Raw genomic sequence first — 12,880 nt, forward strand, 5'->3', positions numbered from 1 at the left:
ATCTGGGCTAGATAAAGCCAACTTCATAAAAGTTGCTAGGTGGCTAGTAATATAACAGAGAAACAACAACAACAATAAAACATGTTAAATTACAGGACAAATCTGAGGGGACATGACACCTCTGGGTGCACAACAGTGGAGGCTGCTGAGGGGAGGAGGCCTCATAATAACGTCTGGAACGGAGTAAATGGAATGGCATCCATGTGTTTGATGTATTTGATATCATTCCACTCATTCCACTCCATTACCACGAGCCCGTCCTCCCCAATTAAGGTGCCACCAACCGCCTGTGGTGCACACATACTCAAACGAATGCACGCAAGCATGCAGAAACACACATACAGACACAGACACTATATCTGTCCATATCTAACTGTCTGTGTTGTTCCTAGCTGGGCCAGCAGTGCAGAGACTGCTCCTATCCTGTGACCAGTGTGGTGGTGGAGCCTCCCTCTCCAGACAGCAACGACAGCTCCACGCCGGTGAGACTCACACCTTCTACCTTCCTCCTCCATGTCCCCGTCTCCACTGTCCCAGTTTTCCCCTGTCTCCAAAGGCCACCTGCCTCACCCACTGCTACTGCCGCCACTATCTCATACCCCACTCTACCCTCCTGCCCCACCCACTGTCCCCATGTCTCCACTGACCCTAATGTTCTCACTGCTAGTTAGCTAGCACTCTAATGTCTCTATAACACCATAAACTCTCCCCGTCTCGCCCATCCCCAGGAGCTGGAAAAGGCAGGTCTGCTGAATAAGACCAAGATAGCAGAGGGAGGCAGGAAGCTGAGGTAAGACAGGCTCATCTTGGAGGGATTGATGTTAATACTACATATAAGATGGAGTTTTTCCTCAGTCCCAGAAGTTTTTCCTGACCATTTGACTTGGTGTATGTTTTAGGAAAAACTGGAATCCATCCTGGGTGGTTCTGGTTGGGAATAGTCTGGTTTTCTTCAAGGATCCCAAATCTCAGACCCCCTCCAGCTGGGTAAAACAGTGTTATTCACCTTGAAACACATAAACCCACAAATGTTTTATAACATGATAACTACAGTTAACAATATATTAGTCTCTCGTGACAGACTGTTAATATACCGTTGCTGTCTTATGAAAACCTCGTAACTCCATTTTTGCCCAATAATTTGTGCGGGGTGTATTGAAAGCAGTAACTCCCCTCAATGTGTATTTCATGACTCTAGTACCAAAAACATGTATTCAAACAGCTTCTGAAGTTTCATAATTGTTTGTTCGTAAAAGGGAGTATATGGCCATTTTTCAATTTCCTGAAAAGTTTGTGTTTTGGAGATGAGGTTTTCATCCGACAGCGACGATAAATGATTCGCTGGCCAACTGTGGTTCTGGGTTCCGAGAGTAAAAAGTGATCACTCATAATAATGATTGTGTGTGTGTGTTTCTCTCCAGAAACCAGGGAACAGTTGTCCAGAGAGCAGTGTAGACCTGAGAGGAGCTCAGCTACAGTGGGCCAACGACCTGTCCAGCAAGAAGAACGTCTTCAAGGTCAGATACACACCAGGAAGTAGGAATGGAATGAGTCACTTTCTTAGCATATCCCCATTCCTCTACCTTTCACAATGTCCCTCAAACCACCATTTTCTTGTTTGGATATAATTTCAATGACATTTTTAAGACACATTTTTATTTCACCCTGTATTTTAGGGAAGTCAAATGTGGCTATTTTAGTCCCACTGAGAGAGAACTTCTCAAGTTGTTTTCTGTGAAAAAACATTCTCACCTCCTCTTGAGAGGAAGCTCAGTCGGTGACTGTGTTTTGTAGCTGTGTGCACCAGGGTTCGAGCCAATTCAATTTCAACTCAGTCAATTCAATATGCCTTAAAAATTCTAGTTCAAGAATTTAAAATTACCATTCATTCTCAATGCAATTTTTTCAATTCCTGAATTTTCATTTAAATTAATTTCCCAAATTGACTGAATGGAAATTTAATTTTGGGAAGTAGTAGCATACACTACAAGAAGTACTACAGTACTAGGAGTAGTGTTTGATTTGGGACTAACTCATGGTATTTTGTCTGTCTGTGTGGTAGCTGAGGACGGTGACAGGGAATGAGTTCCTACTGCAGTCAGAGACAGATTCACTGATTAGAGAGTGGTTCAGCACCATCCAGAGTGTAATCGACAGGCTGGTGAGTCTCACTTTGTGTGTGTGTGTGTGTAGGGGTGGGGGTCCTTTTTTATTATCAGAAACCAACTCATGGTACATAATAAAGACATCTGGCACCAGTTGAAATTCTCTTCTCTGCTGTGTAGAACCGTGAGAATCCTCTGGACAATGTCCTAATGTACTCTCTGAGGAAGGCGGGCAGTGTGGAGATGTTGGACCAGAGTGGAGACGAGGAAGATAGTCGAGGGGGATCTAAAGCATCACGTGAGTCTCTCCTCCATCCACTGCTCCAAGGGTGCTGTTCTTGTGCTGTGGCTGACCATGTGCTTCCTCTGGTGGTGTGTGTGAGTGTCTCAGGGGGTTGGGTAGAAAGCAAACCCTCCATCTCTTTCTCTCATTCTCCCTCTCTCCCCTCTCTCTCATTCTTTCCCGCCCGCTGCAGTCCCTTGTTCTTCTTCCAACCTGGAGAGCACAGAGAGGAAGCGTGTTCGGAGCAGACTGAAGAAGCTCATCCTGAAGAGACCTCCACTACAGATCCTACAGGAGAAAGGACTCATCAAGGGTAAGATCACCTACTGTCTCTGTCTATGTCTCTATTTATCGTCTCTCTCTCTCTCTCTCTCTCTCTCTCTCTCTCTCTCTGTCTGTCTGTCTGTCTGTCTGTCTGTCTGTCTGTCTCTCACTCTCTCACTCTCTCACTCTCTCACTCTCTCTCACTCTCTCACTCTCTCTGCCTGTCTGTCTGTCTGTGTCTGTCTCTGTCTGTCTGTCTGTCTGTCTGTGTCTGTCTGTCTGTCTCCCTCTCTCTCTCTCTCTCTCTCTCTCTCTCTCTCTCTTTCTGTCTCTGTCTTGCTCTCTCGCTGACTGAGATCACTTAGAGAATGAGATCACTTATGGGTAAATCCTAAAGGATCACTCACATCGCACCGAATGTTGATCTGCTGTTCTTTTATGGTGCTAGGTTTGCAAATTACAGCCGGTTCAGAGGTGCTAAGGACTCTTGGCTGGCAAACAGTATTGCAGTGTCTGAACCTTAAAGTCCCAGTGCAGACAAAAACGTGATTTTCCTGTGTTTATATATACAGTACCAGTCAAAGGGTTTGGACACACCTAATCATTCCAGGTTATTTTTTTTAGTTTTTTACTATTTTCTACATTGTAGAGTAATAGTGAAGACATCAAAACTATGAAATAACACATATGGAATCATGTAGTAACCAAAAAATTGTTAAATAATTCCAAATATATTTTATATTTGAGATTCTTCAAAATAGCCTCCCTTTGCCTTGATGACAGCTTTGCACACTCTTGACATTCTCTCAACCAGCTTCACCTGGAATGCTTTTCCAACAGTCTTGAAGGAGTTCCCACATATGCTGAGCACTTGTTGGCTGCTTTTCCTTCATCCGTGGTCCAACTCATCCCAAACCATCTCAATTTGGTTGAGGTCGGGTGATTGTGGAGGCCAAGTCATCTAATGCAGCACTCCATCACTCTCCTTCTTGGTCAAGCCTGGAGGTGTGTTGGGTCAAATGATAGTCCCACTAAGCGCAAACCAGAAAGGATGGCATACCGCTGCAGAATGCTGTGGTAGCCATGCTGGTTAAGTCTGCCTTGAATTCTAAATAAATCACTGACAGTGTTACCAGCATAGCACCTCCACACCATCACACCTCCTCCTCCATGCTTCACGGTGGGAACCACACATGCGGAGATCATCTGTTCACCTACTCTGCGTCTCACAAAGACACGGCGGTTAGAACCAAACATCTCAAATTTGGACTCATCAGACCAAAGGACAGATTTCCACCGGTCTAATGTCCATTGCTCGTGTTTCTTGGCTCAAGGAAGTCTCTTCTTATTGGTGTCCTTTAGTAGTGGTTTCTTTGCAGCAATTCAACCATGAAGGCCTGAGTCACGCAGTCTCCTCTGAACAGTTGATGTTGAGATGTCTACTTGAACTCTGTGAAGCATTTATTTGGGCTGCAATTTCTGAGGCTGGTAACTCTAATGAACTTATCCTCTGCAGCAGAGGTAACTCTGGGTCTTCCTTTCCTGTGGTTGTCCTCATGAGAGCCAGTTTCATCATAGCGCTTGATGGTTTTTGCGACTGCACTTGAAGAAACGTTCAAAGTTCTTGACATTTTCCGCATTGACTGACCTTTATGTCTTAACGTAATGATGGACTGTCGTTTCTCTTTGCTTATTTGAGTTGTTCTTGCCATAATATGGACTTGGTCTTTTACCAAATAGGGCTATCTTCTGTATAGCACCCCTACCTTGTCACAACACAACTGATTGGCTCAAACGCATTAAGAAGGAAAGAAATTCCACAAATTAACTTTTAACAAGGCAAACCTGTTAATTGAAATGCATTCCAGGTGACTACCTCATGAAGCTGGTTGAGAGAATGCCAAGAGTGTGCAAAGCCGTCATCAAGGCAAAGGCTGGCTACTTTGAAGAATTTGTTTAACACTTTTTTGGTTACTACATGATTCCATATATGTTATTTCATAGTTTTGATGTCTTCAGTATTATTATACAATGTAGAAAATAGTAAAAATAAAGAAAAACCCTTGAATGAGTAGGTGTGTCCAAAAAAAAATCTGGTACTGTGTGTATATATATATATGGAATTTTGGCGTGCCTGGTGAGATCACCAGGTGGTAAATTAGCTAATAGACCAATAAGAAATTGCGTTCCAAACCTCTCTGCTAATAACAGCTGTTTTCAGTTTTTCAGTCCCCACTCAGACCGCTCTCAGACAGTCCTAGCAAAATTGTTGTTTGAGAAATTGCTCTTTGCTAAGAATCTATTTTTGTTTCTTTTTGACCATTTTAATATAACAAGGTACTTAATTGTTACCCAGAAAGTATTTGATATTGAGATTAAAACGCCTGCATTGGTACTTTAAGATCCGCTTAAGTTGAATTTCAACTTAGTCTCCCATTGACATTCACATATTACGAAGTGAAAATTCGACTTAAGTGGAAGTAAGGATTTATACCTCAGTGATCTCACTCTAAATGCTAAATCCCCTTGAGAGTAGTGGCCTTTCAATTCCATGGAACTGGAGATCAATCTAATTATATAAAAAGTGGTTTCTTTTCAGTGTGGATTGAGGAAGTAATATGATGTGAGTTCCTCTGTGTATCTCATGACCTCTGATTTCTATATTGACTATAAGTCACTTTAGAGAAGAAAATCTTTAGTGTTCTAAATGCCAGTGTTTTTGTTATTTACAGACCAGGTGTTTGGCTGTTGTCTAGAGATGCTGTGTGAGAGAGAGAAGAACACGGTGCCTCGCTTCGTCAGGCTCTGCACTGAGGAAGTGGAGAGGAGAGGTACAGCACAGATGAGGGAGGGATGGAGGGGAAAGGGAAAGAGGTAGAGGGAGGGAGGAGAGAGGGAAATGCTGTGTGAGAGAGAGAAGAACACAGTGCCTCGCTTCGTCAGGCTCTGCACTGAGGCCGTAGAGGAGAGGAGAGGTACAGCACAGCCCTATAGCACTCCCCTCAGGGTACATGTTGGCTTTAAGCAAACCATCTTTTGGGGATGTATAGTTTATAAGGATTTTATAGGTTTGTGGTACAGTAAATGGTTGATGCCAGGGTAACCTAGCGGTTAGAACGTTGGGCCAGTAACTGAACGGTTGCTAGTTCGAATCCCCAAGCCGACAAGGGGGAAAATCTGTTGATGTGCCCTTGAGCAAGGCACTTAACCCTAATTGCTCAAGGGTCGCCATTGATAATGTCAGATCCTGGCCGTGACCCCACTCTCTGAGGGGAGTTGGGATATGCAAAAAAAAAACATTTCCAATTCACACATGCTTATAATACACACTTGTACATGTGTGAAATAGGAACCACCTAATTATTGTTATTATTATTATTATTATTATTATTATTATTATTATTATTATTATTTGTTGCCAATGTAACATGAGGTACCTGGGTGTTGTTGCCAGGTTTACATATAGTATGGGTGTTGTTGCCAGTGCTACATGTCCTGTTGTGTGTTTCAGGTCTGGAGACGGACGGTATCTACAGAGTGAGTGGTAACCTGGCTGTCATACAGAAACTACGCTTTCTAGTCAACCATGGTGAGAGGGAGGGAGGGAGGGAGGGAGGGAGGGAGGGAGGGAGGGAGGGAGGGAGGGAGGGAGGGAGGGAGGGAGGGAGGGAGGGGGAGGGAGGGAGGGAGGGGAGAGGGAGGGGAGGGAGAGGGAGGGAGGAAGGAAAGAGAGGGAGGGAGGGAGGGGAGAGGGAGGGAGGGAGGGAGGGGAAAGGGAGGGAGGGAGGGAGGGAGGGGAGAGGGAGGGAGGGAGGGAGGGGAAAGGGAGGGAAGGGAGGGAGGGAGGGAGGAGGAGGAGGAGAGAGGGAGGGAGGGAGGGAGGAGGGAGGGGAGGGGAGAGGGAGGGAGGGAGGGAGGGAGGGAGGGAGGGAGGGAGGGGAGAGGGAGGGAGGGAGGAAGGAAAGAGAGGGAGGGAGGGAAGAGAGGAAGGGAGGGAGGAAGGAAGGAAGGAAGGAAGGAAGGAAGGAAGGAAGGAAGGAAGGAAGGAAGGAAGGAAGGAAGGAAGGAAGGAAGGAAGGAAGGAAGGAAGGAAGGAAGGAAGGAAGGGAGGGAGGGAGGGAGGGAGGGAGGGAGGAGGGAGGGAAGAGAGGGAGGGAGGGAGGGAGGGAAGGAAAGGGGCTGGGATCATAGCAACTTACTCTAGGTTCCTTAAATAACTGTTGGTTAATTCCAGAGCGAGCGGTGACCACTGATGGACGTTATATGTTCCCTGCGGAGTTGGTACAAGGTAGAACTCAGACGAACTGGCAGCTCATAGCTTTGAGCCAAATCTATGCATATGTGTGCAATGTCTGCATTTATGCAAAAACACGTTTGTCTGCCTCTAAGCTTTCCAGCTGCTGGAAGTTTGTATATTGTGTTGTCTTTGCACAGACATGCTGAGTAAAATATCAGTTAAAGGTGCATCAGGTACTGTGTTCTTTACGCACTCTATTGGTGCCGTCAAGTGGCTAAAATAGACTACTGCAGCTTGCGTTTTGCTCTAGCTAGCCATTGTTGCATTGCCTTGAATCCTGACCAATGTTTCTCAACACTCCTCTGGACATTAGTTTACAGTATTAGGTTCTAAACATTAATTTCACACTGGAAACTCTTGTAGTTACACAAGCAATTAGGTTTACAAATGTAACTGAGGATGGCTTGAGAAATATTGTTCAGGATTGAATGGATGGTTGTATTGTGGGAGCATTCCCACAAGCTCTGTCTCTCTGCATTCTAACGATTGCCTTGTTTCACAGACAATGTATCTCTGCTACAGCTACAAGCCTGCCAGCCTCCCTGTCTACCAAAAGCACAGTTTTACCAGTGAAACTCATGCATATCTCTCTTTCCCTCCCATCCCTCTCTACACTCCCTCCCTCCTCCCTCCTCCCTCCTCCCTCCTCCCTCCTCCCTCCTCCCTCCCTCCTCCCTCCTCCCTCTATTATTCTCCCCTTCCACTAATAGAGAAGCTGAACCTGGACCAGAGTGAATGGGAGGATATCCATGTCATAACAGGAGCCCTAAAGCTCTTCTTCAGGGAGCTTCCTGAACCCCTGGTCCCGTATGGCTTCTTCACAGACATCGTAGAGACCATCAGTGAGTAGCTCCTGAATGAGGGAATAAATCCTTCTTCACAGACACAGTTGACCGTCAGTGAGTGGCTCCTACTGTTATCTGCTGGATGAATGAGTGGATGGATGGATGGATGGATCGTTGAACAAAGGAAAGAATGGATTGATGGATTGTTTGATGGATGGACTAAAGAATGAATGAACAAACCAACAAATGAATATGTCATATAAGACAGTCTGCCATCTGGAGTCTATTATATTTGTCTGGATGTCTGTGTGTCCAGAGATGTCAGACTACTTGGACAAAGTGGACCGTCTGAAGTGGCTGGTTCTGAGCATGCCTCCTCCCAACCACGACACCATGAGGTTCATGTTCAGCCATCTCAAACGGTATGAGACCTCTCCTCAATCTAGCCTAGTCCCTAATCTGTTTAACTGCAGTATAGAAGACTGACAACTAGAGGGCGTAGTGTCCTCAGCCTTGTTCTCAGCAGTTGCCTTTCGGTATTTGTTCTGTGAATGAACAGTGTGGACTCAAGAGTGCTGTGGGTCACATACTGTGGGTAATGGAGTGAGAGGTTGAAACACTGACGGATTTAGTCACACAAGTAAAATAGTTACTCTTCTGTTACTTTATGGTACTTCCATAGGATTTAAGAGTGGCTGTTTGTTGTGTTAATGAATCTGATGTTTGTGCCAACATGTAGCTCCCATGAATATGTATGAGTCACTGTGTCTCTGTCTCACTGTCATTCCTCTCTCTCTCGTTCGCTCTCCCTCTCTCTCTCTCTCTCTGGATCTTATTTTCTCATCTCCTCCTACCCCATCATCTCATCTCCTATCCTCCTCCCCCCCCTCTTCTCACCTCTCCTCCCCCTCTCATCCCTTCCCTCCTCCTCTGGGATCACTGTGGCTCGTCTGCTGGAAGGAACAGCAACACCACTGCCGCCACCACTGGAACCTCTCTCCTCCACTCTCCCTTTCTTTTTTCTTCCCTCGTTCTGTCTCTTTTTTCCTCTCATTTTTTAATGTGGAAGTTTTGAGCAATTGCTGGCTGCCTCTGTGGCTTGGTGGGAATGGCATTTTTAGAAGAATGCCTCATGCTGTGGCTTTAACCCATTCCTGTGTCGGTGTCCCCTCCACCCACCCACACACCCACACACACACACACACACACACACACACACAGACCCCAAAACCAACCCTAAACCTAACCTTTAACACCTTACCCTAATTCCAACCCAAACACAAATTCTAACCCTAAACCCCCTAGAAATAGTATTTATACTTGTTGGGACTGGCAAAATGTCCCTAGTTGGTCAAATATTTGTTTGTTTACTATTCTTATGGGGACTTCTGGTATAGTTAAACATGTCCACACACACACATACACACACACACATACATGTTTGTTTTAGATTCCCTTTCAAAATCCTATTTTCCCTAACCCATATACCTAACCCATAACCTAACCCTAATCCTAACCTTAACCTTAACCCTGACCTTAACTCTAAACCTAATTCCTAACCCTAAGCCTAACCCCTAACCTCTAATTCTAACCATAACCCTAATTGTAACACTAACCCTAAACCCAACCTCTAAGCCTAAAATACAGTGAGCTCCAAAAGTATTGGGACAGTGACACATTTAGGTTGTTTTGGCTCTGTACTCCAGCACTTAGGATTTGAAATGATACAATGACTATGAGGTTAAAGTGCAGACTGTCAACTTTAATTTGAAGGTATTTTCATCCATATCAGGTGAACCGTTTGTGCACTTTTTGTACAAATTCAATGATGTGTATTAAAGTAGTCAAAAGTTAAGTATTTGGTCCCATATTCATAGCACACAATGACTACATCAAGCTTGTGACTCAAAATATTTGTTGGATGCATTTGCTCTTTGTTTTGGATGTGTTTCAGATTATTTTGTGCCCATTAGAAATGAATGGTAAATCATGTATTGTGACATTTTGGAGTCACTTTTATTGTAAATAAGAATAGAAAATGTTTCTTAACACTTCTACATTAATGCGGATACTACCATGATTATGGATAATCCTGAATGAATTGTGAATAATGATAAGTGAGAAAGTAAGACACACAAATATCTTACCCCCAAAATATGCTAACCTCTCACCATTCCAATAACAGGGATGTTTGCATTTTTTTGGGGGGGGGTGGGGGGGGGTATGGTTTTAGTGTGTCTATCCCCACCGTTCCATCAGTTGTTTTTTATCTTTTTTTTAAAGCTAATTTTGGTGTTTGCTTGGGTAATTAGAGATGGAAGGGAGTTCCATGCGATCATGGCTCTGTATAAAATGGTGTGTTGCCGTGAAGTCGTTTTGGACTTGGGGACTGTGAAGAGACCCCTGGTGGCATGTCTTGTGGGGTATGGGTGTCTGAGCTGAATGTTATTTCATTATGCAGACAATCTGGAATTTTTGGCATAGTAATATTTCTCATTAAAACTAGAAGAGAAGCAGTTAATCTGTCATCAACCCTCAACCAGGAAAGACTTGCATGCATGTTGTTGATGTTAGTTCTGCATGTGCAGTTAAGGGCAAGGCGTGCTGCTTTGTTTTGAGCCAGCTGCAACTTTACTAGGTCTTTCTTTGCTGCATATTACTGGACAGCAATCAAGATGGGACAAGACCACAGCATGAACAACTAGTACAGTTGATTTTTGTGTAAAAAACACATAACTATATAAATATAAATATATATATATATATATATATATATATATATATATATATAGTACCAGTCAAAAGTTTGGACACACCTACTCATTGAATATATATATATATATATATATATATTTTAAACTATTTTCTACATTGTAGAATAATAGTGAAGACATCAAAACTATGAAATAACACATATGGAATCATGCAGTAACCAAAAAAGTGTTAAACAAATCTAAATCTGTTTTATATTTGAGATTCTTCAAATAGCCACTCTTTGCCTTGATGACAGCTTTGCACACTCTTGGCATTCTCTCAACCAGCTTCATGGGGTAGTCACCTGGAATGCATTTTAACTAACAGGTGTGCCAATCAGTTGTGTTTTGACAAGGTGGGGGTACACAGAAGATAGCCCTATTTGGTAAAATAGCAAGTCCATATTATGGCAAGAACAGCTCAAATAAGCAAATAGAAACGACAGTCCATCATTACTTTAAGACATGAAGGTTAGTCAATCCGGAAAATGTCAAGAACTGAAAGTTTCTTCAAGTGCAGTCGCAAAAACCATCAAGGGCTATGATGAAACTGGCTCTCATGAGGACCTCCACAGGAATGAAAGACCCCGAGTTACCTCTGCTGCAGAGGATAAGTTCATTAGAGTTACCAGCCTCAGAAATTGCAGCCCAAATAAATGCTTCACAGAGTTCAAGTCACAGACACATCTCAACATCAACTGTTCAGAGGGGACCTTTTATTTAAGGTATCTGTGACCAACATATGCATATCTGTATTCCCAATCATGTGAAATCCATCACTTAGGGCCTAATTACTTAATTTCTATGTTTGTTCAGTATATAAACTCAGCAGAAAAAGAAACGTCCTCTCACTGTCAACTGCGTTTATTTTCAGCAAACTTAACGTGTGTAAATATTTGTATGAACATAACAAGATTCAACAACTGAGACATAAACTTAGCAAGTTCCACAGATGTGTGACTAAATGAAATGGAATAATGTGTCCCTGAACAAAGGGGGGGTCAAAATCAAAAGTAACAGTCAGTATCTGGTGTGGCCACCAGCTGCATTAAGTACTGCAGTGCATCTCCTCCTCATGGACTGCATCAGATTTGCCAGTTCTTGCTGTGAAATGTTACCCCACTCTTCCACCAAAGCACATACAAGTTCCCGGAAATTTCTGAGGGGAATGGCCCTAGCCCTCACCCTCCAATCCAACACATCCCAGACGTGCTCAATGGGATAGAGATCCGGGCTCTTCGCTGACCATGGCAGAACACTGACATTCCTGTCTTGCAGGAAATCACGCACAGAACGAGCAGTATGGCTGGTGGCATTGTCATGCTGGAGGGTCATGTCAGGATGAGCCTGCAGGAAGGGTACGCACAGCGTTGAGATTGCCTGCAATGACAACAAGCTCAGTCCGATGATGCTGTGACACACCGCCCCAGACCGTGACGGACCCTCCACCTCCAAATCGATCCCGCTACAGAGTACAGGCCTCGATGTAACGCTCATTCCTTCGACGATAAACGCGAATCCGACCATCACCTCTGGTGAGACAAAACCGCGACTCGTCAGTGAAGACCACTTTTTGCCAGTCCTGTCTGGTCCAGTGACGGTGGGTTTGTGTCCATAGGCGACGTTGTTGCCGGTGATGTCTGGTGAGGACCTGCCTTACAACAGGCCTACAAGCCCTCAGTCCAGCATCTCTCAGTCTATTGTGGACAGTCTGAGCACTGATGGAGGGATTGTGCGTTCCTGGTGTAACTCGGGCAGTTGTTGTTGCCATCTTGTACCTGTCCCGCAGGTGGGATGTTCGGATGTACCGATCCTGTGCAGGTGTTGTTACACGGGGTCTACCACTGCGAGGAGGATCAGCTGTCTGTCCTGTCTCCCTGTAGCAATGTCTTAGATGTCGTACAGTACGGACTTTGCAATTTATTGCTCTGGCCACTTCTGCAGTCCGCATGCCTTCTTGCAGCATGCCTAAGGCACGTTCACTCAGATGAGCAGGGACCCTGGGCATCTTTCTGTTGGTGTTTTTCAGAGTCAGTAGAAAGGCCTCTTTAGTGTCCTAAGTTTTCATAACTGTGACCTTAATTGCCAACCGTCTGTAAGCTGTTAGTGTCTTAACGACCGTTCCACAGGTGCATGTTCATTAATTATTTATGGTTCATTGAACAAGCATGGGAAACAGTGTTTAAACCCTTTACAATGAAGATCTGTGAAGTTATTTGGATTTTTACGAATGATCTTAGAAAAAATGGGATGTTTCTTTTTCTTTAGTTAATTTTTCTCCTTTTTTTCTTTTTTTTCTTTTACCTTTATTTAACAAGTCAGTTAAGAACAAATTCTTATTTAAAATGACGGCTTACACCGGCCAAACCCTGACGACGCTGGGCCAATTGTGC

At 44.1% G+C, this 12,880-nt stretch overlaps 1 protein-coding gene across 1 annotated transcript in view; it reads left to right on the forward strand.

Annotated features, from left to right (window-relative positions):
- LOC121578318 (rho GTPase-activating protein 15-like) overlaps window positions 1-12,880 on the forward strand; it is a 57,958-nt gene that overhangs the window by 42,008 nt on the left and 3,070 nt on the right. Inside the window, exons 12-23 of the mRNA XM_041892618.2 lie at window positions 393-482; window positions 729-790; window positions 900-987; window positions 1,422-1,517; window positions 2,063-2,161; window positions 2,286-2,403; window positions 2,582-2,701; window positions 5,385-5,483; window positions 6,164-6,241; window positions 6,887-6,940; window positions 7,660-7,791; window positions 8,051-8,156. Of these exons, the coding sequence (XP_041748552.1) occupies window positions 393-482; window positions 729-790; window positions 900-987; window positions 1,422-1,517; window positions 2,063-2,161; window positions 2,286-2,403; window positions 2,582-2,701; window positions 5,385-5,483; window positions 6,164-6,241; window positions 6,887-6,940; window positions 7,660-7,791; window positions 8,051-8,156 (1,142 nt within the window). The remainder of the gene's footprint in view (window positions 1-392; window positions 483-728; window positions 791-899; window positions 988-1,421; window positions 1,518-2,062; window positions 2,162-2,285; window positions 2,404-2,581; window positions 2,702-5,384; window positions 5,484-6,163; window positions 6,242-6,886; window positions 6,941-7,659; window positions 7,792-8,050; window positions 8,157-12,880) is intronic.

The sequence above is a fragment of the Coregonus clupeaformis genome, chromosome 12 (assembly GCF_020615455.1).
Source record: "Coregonus clupeaformis isolate EN_2021a chromosome 12, ASM2061545v1, whole genome shotgun sequence".
In the NCBI taxonomy this organism is placed as follows: Eukaryota; Metazoa; Chordata; class Actinopteri; order Salmoniformes; family Salmonidae; genus Coregonus; species Coregonus clupeaformis.